Raw genomic sequence first — 18,292 nt, 5'->3', positions numbered from 1 at the left:
GAATTTGTCTACTAACATTTTAAATTCAAACCTAAAAAGCAGTATGTCCAGGATGTCAGTAATTACATTTAGTCAGTATGAACAATTTGGGTGCAATAATATAGAATAATGTAGAATTTTGCATAATTCAGTTAATACCAGTAAGATACCGATCATTAACACTATAAGGTCATGTTGCTGAATCTCATTGTTAAAGTTAAATGAATCTACGCATTTTTATACACACAAGACTGTGCTTAGTTCATCTTTCAGTCAAAATCACACAGTGAGGCAAATCTGACCATCTTAATTGTTTTTGCTTGTGTGGAATGGCATCCCATGCAGGCCTGTGCTCTGTGCTTCCTGGGACAGGTCCCACCCTCTCCAGACCCCGATGAGAATTAGTAGTCGCTGGATAAAAGATTGACAAAAGATAAAAATACAAAAGTCATTCTTGCTGTCTAACCTCTGATTACTGCATGACATTTCTGATTTCTGATAACTGATAAGTAGAAAATATGTTTAGTCTCTTGCTTGGTGGTAAGAAAAAAGGAGAACCACAAAGAGCACAGTCATTTTCAAGGTTATTTCTCACTGGTCAGTGTGAAAGGCTGCGTCATTAATATAACGCCGGGCTCAGCACAGTGACTGCACCTGCGCTGCACTGTAGAACACAAGCCAGGCTGCAGACCATCAGCCCTGAAAGTTAAAACAGGACTCGTATGTGTGTCATGTGGTGTTTAATAAAAATTTACAGGACAGAACATAGTGGATTCAGTTTCCTTTGCTCTTACACTCCCAGTCCAAAGTGTGGCCACGACTGCTGTCAATGCATCTGTCTCTTTTTTCACCTTAATTTTTCACCTGTGTTATTCACCTTAATATCAAAAGGCTCCAAAGCAGTACACTGTAAAACCAAATTAGTAAGCAGAACTTAAAAAAATTGATGTAACTCGTTGCCTCAATGTTTTTAAGTTCATGAACTTAAAAAAAATATTTCAAAAAGGTTAAATATTTGGATTATATGCTACATAAACATTTTAATTACAGTTAAATTAAAACTAGTTATTAAATCAACTTAAATATTTTCAGTTATAGTGACTTAAAATTTCTCTTAACCTTTCTCATGGTATTAAGTTAACATTACAAAAAAAAATAAGTACACAAAGAACCATTTTTAAGTAGCATCAACTCAATATTTATTAGTCTTTGTCATTTGTTTTACAAGTACAAGTAACTCAAAAGCTTTCACACACAAGACTCAAAATCGCATGTTTCAAAACTTAAAATTTTTGTGGCAACTCATTGCCTCAAATATTTTGAGTACAAACAAAGTAAAGTTTAAGTTACAGTGAGTTACACTGAATTCTTGCCCTCTTCTATTTAACACTGCAGTGTTAATTTAAGACAGAAGCATAAAACAATTCAGAGATGCACTAGGCTAAAACCTGAACACCAGATTAAAATAGCACCTCTAAAATTACAAATTTATGAACCTGCCTGAAACTTAACATGTACCATTTACAACTAAAATACACATACAATTATCAAGTACTACCCAGTACTTAACTTTCAAGAACAAGAGTTGTATTAATGCCAAATAACATTAATACAAAAGGCACACTGTGCATATTGTGGGAAAACAACTGGTGCAGAAACATTTTAACCATTATTTTCACAGAAATAATCTACATTGAACTACAAAGGAACTGCCAGGCCTTAGTAATTATTCTGATAAATGTCTACATGCGCATCAAGTCATTTTTGAGACTCTGTAACTTGGGTGACAGTTTACCATCGTCAAGACCAAGTAAAATCTTCTGAATGAATTCAAAAGTGTTGGTCAGTCCCCTGGGATAGCTGAGGTGTAGTGCATAGATCAGTCCAAACATTACCAGGACGGCATCAGCAAATCTGGGGAGGTTGCCCACAATCTCGCTTTCAATGACAACAGAGATTTTCACAGGCTGGAAGTGAACTGGACCTGTGTCATTATCTTTGACGACTGTGAGGAGGGCTACTGAAACATCTAAAAGGTCAGGCTCATCAGATGTGTCCTACAAAATAAAATGGATATAAAAGGATTAAAGATTTTTTATTAAGATTTTTGACAAAAATATTTACAGCAGGTTTAGTGCAAAGATAAAGGCATTTAGTTAGTCATGAGATTTAACAAACAATATTGCTTCAGACCAACTGACAGAAAGTTTAATGATTTTAATTGTTGTGTGAACAAACTACAGTATGATTTTAAACAGAAGATCAGTGTTCTACAGGACCCAGCTAAGCTACCAGTAAACAAGAAATTGATACTATGCTAAAAAAACCTATAAAAACACTTTGCTTTAATCAAAATTATCTAGTACCAAAGTTTTTTTTTTTTTTACAGTGAGGTCAAAGAAAAATCGCTTCTAATCTCTTCAAATCACACAAACTATGTGATTTGAAAGACTGAGGAAGGGTAAGCGTGTAAATATGTCTGTATTCATATGAACTGTTTACTTAATATAGTCGTGAGATTAAAAAAAATAAAATAAAACTTACTGTGCAGGTCTTGAAAAACTCAGAGACGTCCTCACGTAGATACACAGGAAGGGCATGAAGAACAGTAACACGCTTGGTGTGTATGTCATGAACCTCCTATATAAAAGGAGATAAAAACAGAATTGTACATAACTTATTTACTGGTAAACATTACAATCAGATATACAAAATCAGACACATACCAAAAAACCTGGACAAGTTGTTGTATTGAAAGCTCATTTGAATCATCAAACTTTTCAAATGTTTTCCAATGTTCCTCTTTATGAAATAGACCCATAAAATAGGTATAACAATATTTTTACCTGTTCATCATGGATTTTCAGGATTTCAGTCAAAGCGTCTGACGTCTTCCCGGTTCTGCTTGCCTTCTGTCTGAACAGGGTCATCAGTCTAGGAAGATGTCGGTCAAGCTCAGAGTAGAATGTGTTGGGCAGGTTCTGGTTTGTAATCCGTTGGAACTCTGCATACACCTACATTTTAAAACAAAGACAGACAGACAACACAGCCATATTAACTATGTGAATCTGGCAAATACACTACCCATCCATAAGGCAGAAAACAGCCCCTGAATGTGGTATATGTTGTCAAAAAAAGAAATAACAGGAAAAAGTGCTACTACATTACCTCAGATTCCATTTTGAGTGCAGGCCAGAGTTCCATGAGCTCTTTCACTGGTGGGCATGTCTTTACTATGGTTTGTCGCCGCAGGGCAAATGTGGTTTGCATCATCTTTTTTATAAGCGGCAAGTTCTTCTCAGCTTTCTTCATTTCATCAACAACTTTCTGCCTCAGCTGTTCAAGGGTTGAGGGATTTTCTCCTTGGGGAAAGTTGGGCAGAAAGTTTACCTCCGCTCGTTTGGGTCTTTTAATATTTGAATGTGAAGATTCATTGTCAGGATTCATTCTACTTCTTTTTCCAGCATTCACTGTGATCTCTGAACATCCAGCCCTTCTCATCTTGCTCCTATAGTTGCCCATCTTAAACTTTAGGCTGTTCTTCCATCCATTCCAGCCAGTTTCAGATCCTGCTTCCTTCAAGCAAGGATATTTTAACACAAGAGCCTCAGCTACCATTGCTATCTCCTTATCACTGGGATAAGCCTTGTAGCCATACATCTCAGATGCTAGCTTTTCTAAAATGTCATGTTTTACATCTCTTGTTAACTGAAGATACTTGTTGTTCTTCTCAAATTCAGTATTACCTTCCCGAAGTTTCAATTCAACATCCAAAGAAAATGTGGGAATTGAAAAAAAAACTGAAGGCCATCTTCTCCCACGTTCTGAGGATGATACACTTGAGATTGTTTCTGTTGAGGCAACAGAGCTGGAATCTTGCTCAAAAGACACATGCACAACCGCTTTCTGTGGCAACTCATCAATGTCAGAGAGGGATGTAAGTTTTCCATCAAAGTCGGGGTCTTCATATTTTAAACTGAAGTCAAGGTCTATTTCCAGCTGTTCTTTTATAACAGCAATCAGTGCATCAATAGAGGCTGGTCGTGAACAGAGTTTTAATTTTCTAGCCCGGTCTGGTTCAACAACACGAAGGACCATGGGTTGTGGGGATAGATCTGCCATTATGCTAATGGAAAGCAAAAGATTGGCATGCATAAATGGTTATTAAAATATACAGATTATATGCTGCTAGATAAACAGTAATACAAATATAGTAATTAATTCAATAAAAACTACTCACCACTGGCTAGACTCAGTTCTGTTTTATTTGTATGAATCTCTTGGGTGTTAACAGAAGCAAGCCTTCTACCTCGTATGCAGAGAGCGGGACTGAATCGTTGAGATCAGACTTCAGGTGGATTGACAGACTTGTCTGGGAAGGTCATAGGATCCAAGATGTTCTAAATACCAGCAATCATAATTAGAACAAAGGAATGAAACAGTGCTATTGACAAGGTAGATGTGCTCTACTCTGCAGAACCTAGGTAGTCCACCACTGTCTCCGACAGACAAAAACATTTCACAGACATAGTGTGTGCCATCAATGGTAACCTTTGATGTCTGGTATATTGTGTCACTAGTTGTTAGTGTTCTAATGTGTAGCTGAGCTACTTCTGGTAGAGCTGAAACCAGAACAGAGTCAACCCTGGATGCTTGTGTTTCTGGCTTGAAAAATGATGGGGCAGCAAGATGGTATGCCATCATGTGTTGGTGTCTGACTGCCATTGTCTTCAAAATATTTTTGAAGTTTTGAGCGTCATGCACCACTCGTTTAAAAAAACGGTGTTTGGCCTCAAATCGCATTGTCCAAACATGCACCAGGGGCCCATAGCACTTGATCATGGTGGGGTAATGCTCCACATAGTGATGCTTAGGACGAAGGCTAAACTCTGGGAATGTCTTCAGCAGTACTTGCTTATGATCGCTGATTTTGGACTGAAAATAGTCTAAGGTTTCATCAGAAAATGATGGGCATAATGCTAACTGCACTACCTCTTTCAGTTCCATCAAAACTGTCCATGCACCATTACCTTCTGGTACAACACTGCCTACAAGCAATGGAAGCAGTCGGAGCAGAGTAGCATTTTCATGACCATTCCCTCCTATCGTTCCTCGAGACAGAAATGTTTTGGGAATTGGTTGAGGCCTATCCACTTTATCAGCATGTTGATATGGGAATGATGCAATCTTTTGGTTCAAATACTCTAAAGTGAAGTACTTCATCTGGATCAAGGTCTTAATGCAGAGAGAAATCTCCACAGGAACTATGCCTTCTAGAAGATCATGCAGGACATCTGGAGGAAAGCCTGTGACTGGATGAAAGTAATCCAGGGAGTCACGCAAGACACAACTTGTTTTAACACCAAAGTGGTTGGAGGAAGCGTCATTTTCCTGAATGTTTTGTACATGAAGGTCATGGCTATCTTTGGTTCTTTGAGAAAACTGCCTGGCTTCAGTTGCTGGAAACTGTTCTCTTGTGGCCAAGCAGAATCTGCAAACATAGCCTGCTTTAAATAACTCCACAAAGCCACCTAATCCATGGGCAGCTAGATTGTCAGCAGACACACAAAAGATGGTGCCTTTGACATTGCGACCAAGTCGTTCAATAAAAACACCATCCTGTTCAAGAATATGAACATCATGTAATAATGGAGCAAGTACAGCTGCATACCCATGCCTCTGGAGGTCTGTCACTTTTGCAAGCATTGCTAGCTGTATATTGTGTAATGCTGACCTGTATTTTGGTGACATATTGGCAAGTGCCCAGTATACAGCACAAAGTTTGTGAATTTTACGTGATGTGCCAAGTGGGTTGGCAATTTCAAGCTCATCAATATATAACTGGAGTGGTAAAATGAGATCACCTGTTGAAAATAATTCATTTTCAAGGAAATATGAGCCATTGTAGCATGAGGCATATTGACCAGAATTGGTATTTGGATCAGTAATCATTTTTAGAATGTCTGTGTTTTTAAACAACTCCTGAATCATTTGAAGAATAGGAACATACATTGTGGTATGTCCACGTTGCTCCAGCTGATACTCGACTGGCATTACACATGGATAGTTGTGCTCGAAAAAGACTTTTCTGCGCTTGGATGTGGATAACTCTGCACCTTTAGAAGTACTAGTAAATATAACATTGGAATCCATAACAGCACTTACAACTTCATCCAGTGCAGATTCTGCCACATTGCAACCATTTTTCTGCAATATATCTCTAATTGCCTCCTTGATCAAAGGCCGAGATAAGAAGCAGACCTGATTTAAATGCTCCACTATTTCTTGGGTAGCTGTGTTTGAGACATGTAGGATTGCCTGCATCTTCAAAAATAAGGAAGATAAATTAATTCTAAGATGTTTTTTTAGTACGTCAGTGTCACACTGACCATCAATCCCCACTGGATCCTCATCTGTGCTTGGAGGTTCTTCATATAAATCACCATCAACTGCAGGAATACTGGCTTGACCAACATCACTGACAATGTCATTTTGAAAGTCTGATGAAACGCTTGCTTGGTGTGATCTACTTTTATGAGAATTGAATGAAGAGTATACATTTGTGGTAAAGCTACAATCCTTATATGGGCAAGCCACTGTTTCATGATTTCTTAAATGCCTTCTAAGATGGCAGAAAAGAACAGATTCAGAAAATTGCTGCTGAAATGGGCATAAAGGGCATTTAAATAACAGAGCCTGCTGAGAGTGTTCTGCACTACTACCAAATTGGCGAGTATGACATCTTGACAAATGAGTTCTAAGACTATTAAGTGTCTTAAATGTACACATGCAATAATTATAGATGCATGGAAGGGGGCTTACACTGGAAAAGTGGCTGTGCTGCAGTCTGTAGTGCTTAAATATTTGCAATCTGTCAGTAAAAGAAGCTGAGCACAACTTACATTGCCAAATCATACTGTAGCCAACAACCTGAAAGAAAAACAAAATTAATGTTAGAAAGTGTATAGCTCAATCAAAATAGTTTAATTATTTAATTAACTTTCATATCAAATTTAACGGGGACGATGGGCGACCAGCAATTTGTGTCAAGTTTAGGCCACTTAAAAAAAAAATTGGTTCTCGCCCTTTTTTTGGAGGGGGTGGGTAGGGTGGGCGGGATTTTTTTTTTTTTTTACAAAATTTTGATTGACTGTTTGGACTTTCAAATATGTAAGAAAATACATATTTGAAAATACATACCGAAGAGAGCAGACCTACTTAGTACGCTTCCTCAGTTCTTCCAGTTTGTTGCGTTTCAAATATATTAAATGTAAGAAAATACAAGAATTCCTTGATCCATGTGTATCTCATTCCCAACTATGGATTTCGATACTTTATGCTGATGTTTCATTCGTGAATATAAAAATGATACTATTTGAAACCAATATTCTGTTTGTCATTCCCATTCTAAATGAACAACCAAGATTTTAAAATATATATCTAGAAAGAAAGTGTATTAAAACATGTTAAAACACGAGGAATTTACAAAATACAGGAACCTGAATGGTTGAACAAGGAAATGCAACTCTACAAACAAGTAAAGAACATGTACCACATCACTTCCCCAGATTTAAATCTTTGCACCAGCCCATCTCAGGTAGAGACAAATTTAGGTTCATGAAACCATTCCAAGACTAGGATTACACAATGTGGATCAATCGTCGATGTGGAATGCGCGGGAAATTCAAATTTCGTCATTCTTGGGTATTTTCCATGCGATTTTAACGAAATAAAAAAAATTGGGGTCGGAGGCATTTCGGCGGGTCGAGAGGGGACGAGAACCAATTTTTATTTTTTTTTTTAAGTGGCCTTAAGGAGAATTTTTAGGGGGGCTGAGTACAAATGTTAGGGGGACTAAAGCCCTCCGAAAAATGGCCTAGCGACGCCCATGGCACATGCTCTCCAGCTCCCTAGTTTGCGTATCAGTGGCACGTCAACACATTGGGAAAAGTATATTTTTAGTTATCTAGTTTTGTGGACACCACCCAAAATTAGCAATGGATGTTTTTTTTAATCGCGTATCACGCGTGGACATAATTTCAGCGTCTAATGTCTTTAAAACAAATGTAACGTTTGGCTAAATCGTACACGCAGAATTATAGACTATGGTCCGTTTGAAAAATTATGTAAGTTAGCTGATGTGTTATGCTTTGTCGTTCATTGTTTTTTATTAAGCCTATTTTATCAGTTGTTCCTTGCTAGACATCCATGACTTTTGAATGTAAATATACGTAACTGACGAACGCTGTTTAAAGTTTTGTCTTGATTAAACTGCTGTAACTGTTCACTAGATAAACCCCTGTTTAAAAACACATTTAACACTTACCGTGACACCGACGTTGCTGATAACTGCCGATAGCTTGAAGCTTACATCCTCCTCACTGCACTGCACTGCAGTCTTTTGTGGCGCCAAAGTAACTTATCCACGTGTTGCACGTGACCTTTGACCTTGGGGCAAGGGAACCTCGTAAGCCAATAAAATGATGACCCTTACGTAAACCGAGTCGTAACTTTTTTAATCAAACATATTTTTTCGTTTAAAATTAGTACTTAGAGTGAATTTAATATTTTTCTTGCTAAAATCTTTTACAGCTGAATTTATGAAGACCCAACCATTATTAGGAAAATTAAGTATTTTTAAATATTAACTTATTTAAATACATATAATTTAATAAAAAATGACAATTGGTTACACACACACACACACACACACACACGCAAGTACACATACAATGTTGAAACAAAAAGAAATAAGTACAGCTAAATTATACACCTAAGTGGCACTTACTTAATAAGCACATTGTTTCAGTTAATTAAAAATAATCAGTTTAATTCACTCAAAAACTATAAAAAAGTCACATGAACTCAAAATATTTAGGTTAGTAGAACTGTTTCAGAAAATTAAGTTTATGCTACTTAATAATTTTGATTATTTTGAGCATTTGGGTTTACAGTGTACAGTAATGCAGAACAAATATTGTAACTAACAAGGAAGTGGGGAGGTAATGGACAGAAGTGTTGGTTTTTGGTAACTCCACTCCTCTGACCTCCACTGTAATTTTAGGTTCCTTGGAACAATATTGTAAACCAGTCATCACACACCTAGGGGTTAAAGTCGACACCAACCTTAAGTTTGACACTCAGATAAGGTTAGTTGTCAAGTCAAGCTTTTTACAATTGAGGCAGTTGGCCAAAATAAAGCCAATTCTTTCTAGGCAGCACTTTGAGACAGTAATCCACTCTTTTGTCACTACTAGTTTGGACCACTGTAACGCCCTCTATGTTGGGGTTAGAGGCTCCACTATTGTTCACCTCCAGAAGGTTCAAAATGCTGCCGCACATGGAAATATGAGCATGTCTCCCCCATTTTAGCCTCACTCCACTGGCTGCCCGTACATTTTAGGATTCATTTTAAAATTCTGTTATTTGCTTTTAAAGCCCTCAGTGGTCTTGCTCCATCTGACCTGTGTGAGCTGCTTCACCCTTACACCCCCACCCGCTCTCTCAGGTCAGCTGATCAGCTGTTCCTGACGGTTCCTAAGACTCAGCGTGAGCTTAGAGGGGATCGAGCCTTTGCAGTCGCAGCTCCTAAAATGTGGAATGACTTGCCTTTTCACATTAGAGAGGAATCCCCTCTGTCCGTTTTTAAATCTCTTCTAATCTCTTCTCCTTCACCTTTGACACATTGTGAGATGTTAATTTTAATAGTAAATCTTATTTTAATCTTAGCCTTTTCTTTATTAATTAATAGATTTTTTTAAATTTTTATTAATGGCCTTTTACTCACATTGAATGTTTTGGTTTTTATTAAATTTCTTTTACTTCGTTTTTAAGTGTGTGAATGTTTTTATTTATTCCTTTGTGCAGCACTTTGGTCCATAAGGTTGTTTAAAGTGCTTTTCAAATAAAGAGCTGGATTGGATTACATTGGAAGATGGCTCAACAAATCTCTTTCACAGAATGTAAAATTCGACAGAGGGCGCAAGGTGACATTCTGTCAGGGGCCCAGAATTTTTAGCTACACCTCTGTGTTACTGTGTTTTTTTTGTTCTAGCCATCAATAACTCTGGAGTTGCTATATCGCCACCTGGTGGTGAAAAGATCAGACAAAAATATGTACACATGTTACCAACAGTTTGAAATTGAAGTGCAGAGTTAACAGGTTTAATTAATCGTCCCCACGGATGCCAGTCATGAAATTTGAGAATTGCAAATTAAAACACAGGAAAAAATCAGGAACACTACAAGATAAAATATTTAGCAAACACTCAATGTGCATCCAGGGTGACAAGGGACAACTGGAGGATGATATGACAATCTGACAGTGACATTCACAGCACTTTATATGTTGCCAAAAACAGAAAAGGGGATTAAAATCAAGAATCAGAAATCATGTATGAGGGTGGGGCTGCTTGGTGGTGCAGTGATTAGCACTGTTACCTCCCACCACTGGGACTCAGGTTCGAGTCTCCGCCTGGGTCACATGTGTGGGGAGTTTGCATGTTCTCTCTTGCTAAATTGGCCGTAGGAGTGCATGTGTGTGTGAATGGTGTGTGAATGTGCCTTGCAATGAGCTGCCCCCCCGTCCTGGGTTGTTCCCTGCCTCGTGCACAGATCCTTCCAGGATAGGCTCTGGACCCCCCGCGACCCAGTAGCATAAGCGGTTTAGACAATGGATGGATGTATGAGGGTGAGTCACAATGACGACAGCTGCTCTGTTGACTTGGTCCCAGGAGTCGTCAGCGTTGGTCTGCCGGGGCCCCCGTCCTGTCTGTGGAAGCACCCGTCTTGTTGGCTGTTCTCTCTGCCTGGGCCCCCTCTCCTGCTGCCTCACGTTTGGGTTGAAGTGGCTCCCCAGTGCTTCTGTAAAGCTCTTTGTGTATCTTAGAAAAGGGCTGTATAAATGTAACATTCATTCATTTATTCAAGGTCCCAGCCAGAAGAGTGCAGTACTACACTGTCCCCCACAGCCTGAATCAGCTGGATGTTATAGGATTAAGACACTTCCTGCATTAGGCCATTTACCCTCAGTGTATTTCCATACCCTGACAGGATGGATGACAATACTATGGCCCTAATTTTCAATACACAGTTTTCACAGGAGTCTCACCCTCATCCACATTCTCTGCATTCCTTATCTCATGCTTCTTTGCCACCCGCATCTCCTCTGCCTGCTTTGTCTCATTTTCCCACAATTGAAACACCGTCCAATTTGTCTCTGTTTTAGTTCTACCACATTAGTCCCTGAGCAACCAGTCTGATCCCGTTCCTCTAATTTCAGATGCATCTGGCTTATCTGATTGGGACTGAAGCTGCTGTTACTAGGAAAACCACATTCGTCCCACTGGGGCAGGTCTGACACCGCGTCCTTCCCATATGTCTCCCATAATTGTTGTACAGAATTTCAGCTGGAGTTCTTTCCCAGAAGCAAGTAATTTCACTTTAGCACCTGTTCAGTAAAAGTCAAGTAGGTCTTTAATGTTATTTTTAACTTTACACAGTTGAGTATAGTACAGTTACAAAAGAAACTGTTTCCCTCGGACCAAGGTGCTACTTAAATTAACAGAAGACTAACACATACCAACCTAGCAACATACTGTATGGTGCATAATGAGCAAAAACTGTGCAAACATTGCAGGACAGTGCAAAAAGAGAGGACAACTGACACCAACGAGCACAAACAGCACAGTAAACCCAGTACTGAGAAGGCGCAGTTTGGTTGTCCAATGAGGTAGCAATAAAAATAAATAAAAGTAACTGTAAACATGGCGACAATAAGATAAAAAATAGTAGTTAAATAATAAAGTGTGTTAATGAGTGTATGTGTGTGTGGTATCAGATTAGTCCCTGAGAGTTCAGTAGTCTGACGGCATGGGGGATAAAGCTGTTTGAGTCTGGCTGTGAAGGCCCGAATGCTCCGGGACCTATTTCCAGAAGGCAGGAGGGTGAAACGATAATGTGAGGGGTGGGTGGGGTCATCCACAATGGTGGTGGCTTTGCGGATGCAGTGTGTGGTGTGAATATCTGTGATGGAGGGGAGAGATATGTTAGGGTTATCTTCTTCTGAAGATGCGCTGGAAACAAACCAGTCTCTGAACACAGAACAACACAGACAGCTGTGATGACGTTTTACTTGCTGCAAGGTGTAGGGAATCCACTTGCAGAGTCTCCGCAGTTTCAGCAAAATGATGGTTTATTGAACAGCAAAAATAATACAATGTAATACAGTGTAGAGACACACCGGGTACTGAAAGGCAGCTCAGATACAAATTGAAGACAGTTCTTCACCCCCCTTTATACCCAAAAAGGCCCTCCCCACCAAGGTGTTGTGTGTAGGTGTTGTGAGTGAATTTACATATAAAGAGTGACCCCCTGGAGTGTGAGGATCCTGAGACAGGGACGGGACAGGACAGGGTGGAGACTTTTATGATCATTGTAATTCAATTCTTATCACCTTATCTTATCCTTATCACCATAGTGGTGCCAACTGGAACCCCCATTCTCTCCCTGGCTTCCCCCATGATCATAAATTCCTAACATTGTCTGCATTCAAATGATCAACCAAGAACCTTGGGACATTTTTACCACTTTTCCTTACAAAGGGAAGCCCGGTCCTGACCTCGAGGTGTCAGCCTCTCAGTCGAACTCAGCCAACTTCGAAAGAGTAACTCCCCTCGCAGTGTCTTTTATTGAGGTACACAAACAGGATATGCAACTGACATTGAACATTGTTTGTCACCATATATGGGGTGGAAATATTCAAGCGACAGTTCTTGAGACGTGTTATTGCTCAATTAAGATCAAGCTGCGGCAGGGTGTTGTTTCTAAGCGTCTAGCAAAATGATGATAAAAAAAGTACATATTTCTCTAACACGATACTCCCAATGATTTTCTCACCTGTCATCACTATCTGTTGTAGGGACTTGTGATCTGAGGCGACACAGTTCTCAAAGCAGACCGTGATGCAGCTGCTCAGGGTGCTTTCAACAGTTCCCCAATAGAGTGTGAGAATGGGAGATGGGCTTTTCTGAGCTTCCGTGGAGAGTAGAGGTGCTGCTGTGCTTTCCTTACTATGGAGCTGATGTTGAAGGACCTGGTGAGATTCTCCGCCAGATGGACAACAAGGAATCTGGTACTCTCTACGATCTCCACAGATGAGCCATCGATGTGCAGCAGAGAGTGGTCACTCTGTGTTTTGTGTTCTTCTAACGTCAACAACCATCTCTTTGGTCAACATTCAGAGACAGGTTGTTGGCTCTGCAGCAGTCCGATAGTCATCACACTTCCTCTTTGTATGCTGAGTCACCGTTTTTATTGATGAGACCCACAACAGTCTTGTCATCTGCCTGATGTTGATGATGGAATTCGAAATGTGCATTGCTGCTCAGTTGTGAGTCATCGGAGTTAACAGCAGTGGGCTGAGCATAAAGTCCTGGGTTCCTGCTACAGCGTCTGAGCAGTTGCCTTCGTCGCCCATAGCTCCTGCGCAGCCCGAGCAGCCGCCTCCGCTGCCCCCTGCGGCCCCAGAGCCCGAGCAGCCGCCGCCTGCTTTGCCCGTAGCTCCTGAGCAGCCGCCTCCGCTGCCCCCTGCGGCCCCAGAGCCCACGCCCGAGGCGCTCCCTCCGCCTCAAATGACTGTGCCCCCTGGGGCTCTTGTTCCTGGCCCCACTCCTGTCCCTGACCCAGCTCCAGACTTTCCTGCCCTAGTCCCCGAGGAGGTCCCGGACAGTCTGACCACCGTGTGTGCCACGCCCCCTGATTATCCACGTGTGCTTCCCTGATCGTACCCAGCTGTGTCCGATTATTTTCAATCAGTCCTGTCTATTTGAGTTCATGTCTTACTAGAGTTCAGTGTCCGTCATTGAAGTCCGTCTGCGTGAGATGTTTCCTGCACCCCGTGTTCCTAATAAATCCCCGTATCCTGCCTGCCTTGCCTGTTTCCTGCCCGTCCGCCGCTCCCGTTAAATGGCGATCGTGACACAAGGCACACGCACATCAAGTACCAATGCAGCAAATACAGATGAACAATTTAGGAGGAATACTAGTCAAAGGAAGGAAGAAAAGCAGCCCACCCTATCTCATGGTCACGGACACAAACATCAGGGAGTGTTATGAAGAAGACATCACACTTAACACCATTGGTTTTATGCAGTGAATTACACCAGAGAGAGTTTTTACATTCTAGCTGTGTTACGTAACATTCCTCAGCCTTCAGGTTTTTTCCACACAATGCACGACATGCAGGGGTGCCAAACAAAACAGCGGAACTGCAGTGTAGCCAATTATTTGTTTCAGTAGTTTTAAGAAAACTAGAACATAAAATGTTTGTTTTACTTAGTCCACAAAAGAGTTTTTACCTATCTTAGTGTATTTTACATCACATACACTCTCGGTCCGTTGTGGAGTCCATCCCACTGTAGTTGGAGAATGCTGCCATCAGTCGCTTGGTGTAGCACTCGCAGGATTTACCAGGCTCCTGTTTAAACTGATGCATCATGCCCCAGTCCATGCGCAGGAGGACCAGTCTCTGAAGGGCTGTCGCATGGTGAGGCCTGTTCTGCCTGGGGTCCAGCAGGTCACTGGCAATGTCCTTCAACTCACAGTGGGCTTGCGTTCATAGTGGGGTACCGCAGGGTTCGATTTTAGGACCACTATTGTTCCTAATTTACATAAATGATATGGATACCAATATATACAGTAAACTGGTGAAATTTGCAGATGACACCAAGGTGGGTGGTGTAGCAGATACTGAATTAGTGGCTCAGCAGCTACAGCGGGATCTTGATTTAATTAGTGACTGGGCCGATACCTGGCAGATGAAATTTAACGTCGATAAATATAAGGTACTCCATCTAGGGAGCAGAAATATAAAGTACAGGTATTTCATGGGTGTCACTGAAATAAAGGTAGCTGATCATGAGAAAGACCTTGGTGTGTATGTTGATGCTTCCATGTCCCATTCTCGCCAGTGTGGGGAAGCAATAAAAAAGGCCAATAGGATGTTGGGGTATATCTCCAGGTGTGTGGAGTTTAAGTCAAGGGAGGTAATGCTAAGATTATACAATTCCTTGGTGAGACCTCACCTAGAATATTGTGTGCAGGTTTGGTCACCATATCTTAAAAAGGACATTGTGGCCTTAGAAAAGGTGCAGCGTAGGGCCACAAAAATGATTCCTGGTCTTAGAGGAATGTCATACGAGGAACGGTTACTTGAGCTAAATCTGTTCAGTCTCAAGCAAAGGAGATTGAGGGGGGACATGATCCAGGTATATAAGATTCTAACAGGTTTGGATGCTGTTCAACCAAATAGTTACTTCAGCATTAGTTTAAATACACGAACTCGTGGCCATAGGTGGAAATTAGCGGGAGAACATTTCAAGCTGGATTTAAGGAAGCACTTCTTTACGCAGCGTGTAGAGTATGGAATAGTCTTCCTGATAATGTAGTGCAAGCTGAATCCTTGGGTTCCTTTAAATCAGAGCTAGATAAGATTTTAACGACTCTGAGCTATTAGTTTAGTTCTCCCCAAGCGAGCTTGATGGGCCGAATGGCCTCGTCTCGTTTGTATAGTTCTTATGTTCTTATGTTCAACTCCTTCATCTACAGTGTCAGATGAGCAAACCTTATCTCCCCCTTGAGGATTTGGACATACCAACATAGGGGCAAGAATTTCTGCTACCTCGTCCTGCTGCCTGAGCGTTTCGCCACGGCACTTCTTCACCGAGAAGGAGGTAGAGTCGGGTGCTGAATGGTTATGATCCTCGTCTGCAGGGGGGAGAGGGGAAGGGGCAGGGGAACCACTGGCTACTCCTCCCTCGGTGGCATAAGGAGGAAGCTGCTGTTTGGGCAGCAATGCTTGGGCAGGAGCCACACAGTTTATTTCTGGGTATCTAATTAGCGGACACCATTAGGTCCCTTCAGGGGCTCCACAGACAAACTCATTGACAAAATAGAATTGTCACAGAAAAATTCTTTGTCACATGCTCAGTCGACATGGACTGTGTGCTATTTACATATTTTTGGCACAAACGAAATCTCATATGCATATCGATGTATCTTTGGCACAAGTGGACCTCCATCACTTTAAAGAGGGTAAACTCTGATCAGGAAATTTACGACGTCAGAATAAACGGATTTTTTAACAGAAGTAACTGACATGCCCTAATAAGGAAATGCATACAATCAGAATACAATATCTGTGGTTTTTAACAGTGGTAACAATCTGATAATGAAAGGAATCAGATCAACATTTCTATAGCATGTAACAGAGCTTGCTCCCCTCCAGAACTCATTGTTCCAGTAGTTATCTGAAATCATCTGCAGGAGCTATTCTTTTATTTGTATATTAAGCATAATTATTCATGAATATTATTGATTATGTTTATTTGTTTAATGTTTTTATTTATTCGTATTTATTGTTTATAATATAATGTTATATAGTATTGCAACACTTGAAACGAGAGGTACTTGCCTGCCTTAGTGATATTTACTATTGTCTAAGTGTATTCCCACCTGTAGGAGGCAGCAATGGTTGTTATTAAAGGTGCTGAGATTACGCGGCTCAGGGCTGAAGGTGCAAAGTGAAACAGTCATTGACCGTATTTGCCATGTGTGATGGTGTCTGCATATCGGCCCTTTTGCGCCAAACAAACCAGTTCAAAGTACTGTGTGTTAAAATATCATATGAATAAATCCTCTCAAGAACTAAACTCAATATCGTATCCTCATCATTCAACGCGTCTGACTTTTGCACCTCTTACCACAAGGCAGTGGATTACATGGGGAAATTACAAACAAGGAGAATTTAATCTGTTTTTCCTCTACATTGTCGTTATTCAGAATATTACAGACTATGAACAAAAACGGACAATGTAAGAAAATAAAAAAATGTGTATGACAGAAAGCTAGAGTATTTTTGCAATGGTGAGCACTAGCTGGTTTATGTACTAGCTCACACTCAAGAAACAGCATAAATGCTACTCATACACAGTTGGGGGGCAGGGGTCAGTCCTTGTGCCTGTAATGAGGTCACCAGTTGAAACTAACCCAGCCTCAGCACGTCTGTGGGTCCTTGAGCAAGGCCCTTAACCCCCAGCTCCCTGGGCGCCCCAACAGGTAGCTGCACTTCGCGGACAACTTACTCCACAAAGAGTAAGTTGAGGGAGACATAAAAAACACAATTTCCCCACGGGGATTAATAAAGTCCATCCATCTATGGAATATTATTTAGCACTATATAACGCAGAATATAAGAATTACGATTTTATAAAAAGTATGCCAAATATCCATGATATAATCATTACAATGTAAACATTATAATGTAATCAACACAATGGAACCAACTGAGTATGTATTTGCACCTTTTGTTAGTCTGAGTTTCTGTTAGCTACTTTGTTAGTCCTGAATCTATGAATATTCACATTTTTATCGCGTATATTTTATCACTATGTAAAAGGACAAATATATTATCAACCTTTTAGTGAGACAATGTGTAAACGGCTGAAACTACCAAGGTTTACTACTGAAGGAAGGGATTCACCTGAGTTCACCAAAAGTTCATGGCTGAGTATTTTTAAAAAACCAAGTGGAGCTGCTCGCGCCACTATTATGTTCAACCGAGAGGCCAAACGGTAAAAGAAATGACTGTCAAACTTATCACCTAGGGGTAAATATAAATCTATACAAATATCACCTGCATGCACATTACTTCTTTTACAATAACCAACTCCTGATGCATACTGTTAGTCGTGAAAAAAATAACTATTGTGTACATAGAGGCCCTGTGTAAAAAGATAACTGCCAAGGAAAAGATCAAAAACATTTATTTCAAGGATTCAAAGTTTTTATGGTCATGTACAGTGTACAGTGCAGTTCTTATTTGATTAACTTGAATGTCTTCACAGACAAGACGATTAAACAAATAAAGCAGCGCAACATTACAGTAACTAACAACAAACAAAGCTCACGAGTACTATTACAATATTCATATCATTTATTTAAATTTAATTTTACCAAGTAAATTAATTGAAAAGCAGTTACCGCTTTACCTGCTTCTCGGGAGAAATAGCAGATATACAAACGTCATGTATGTAACTAAAATCTTAAGCCAATAAGGGCAAAGTTGTGTCGTAATGGAGGCGGATCCAGCCTGTGCAGCCTGCTAAGAGGTGCTGCCTGATGTGTCTTGCTCTCGCGGAGTTTTGGTACCATGTGACATGGTGACGTAATGCAACGGGCGATAAAAAATATAACCATGATGCATTGCGTCAGGACCAGAATGCATTGCTTTAAGCTAGCGCTGTATGTGGGTGCA

At 40.4% G+C, this 18,292-nt stretch overlaps 1 protein-coding gene across 1 annotated transcript; it reads right to left on the bottom strand.

Annotated features, from left to right (window-relative positions):
- Positions 1-1,151: 1,151 nt before the first annotated feature.
- On the bottom strand, positions 1,152-3,589 carry LOC125730368 (uncharacterized). Its single transcript, XM_049005780.1, has 4 exons — positions 3,148-3,589; positions 2,826-2,993; positions 2,524-2,619; positions 1,152-2,036 (listed from the first exon to the last, which is right to left on the bottom strand). Exons 1-4 carry the CDS (start codon positions 3,499-3,501, stop codon positions 1,722-1,724), a joined length of 933 nt encoding a protein of 310 aa, XP_048861737.1. The 5' UTR covers positions 3,502-3,589; the 3' UTR covers positions 1,152-1,721.
- Between the last annotated feature and the right edge of the window lie 14,703 nt (positions 3,590-18,292).

Source organism: Brienomyrus brachyistius, unplaced genomic scaffold (genome assembly GCF_023856365.1).
Source record: "Brienomyrus brachyistius isolate T26 unplaced genomic scaffold, BBRACH_0.4 scaffold1212, whole genome shotgun sequence".
Classification (NCBI taxonomy): domain Eukaryota; kingdom Metazoa; phylum Chordata; class Actinopteri; order Osteoglossiformes; family Mormyridae; genus Brienomyrus; species Brienomyrus brachyistius.
Note: the sequence above shows the minus strand (reverse complement) of the source record. Positions and strands in the feature narration are given on the sequence as shown.

Bases quoted from the DNA above. Each gene is read 5' to 3' on its own strand.
- LOC125730368 (XM_049005780.1), bottom strand. From the start codon at position 3,501: ATGGGCAACTATAGGAGCAAGATGAGAAGGGCTGGATGTTCAGAGATC. The intron at 2,620-2,825 runs GTAAAAATATTG...CCTTTTATATAG, and splicing joins TGAAAATCCATGATGAACAG to GAGGTTCATGACATACACAC. The intron at 2,037-2,523 runs GTAAGTTTTATT...TTTATTTTGTAG, and splicing joins AGTTTTTCAAGACCTGCACA to GACACATCTGATGAGCCTGA.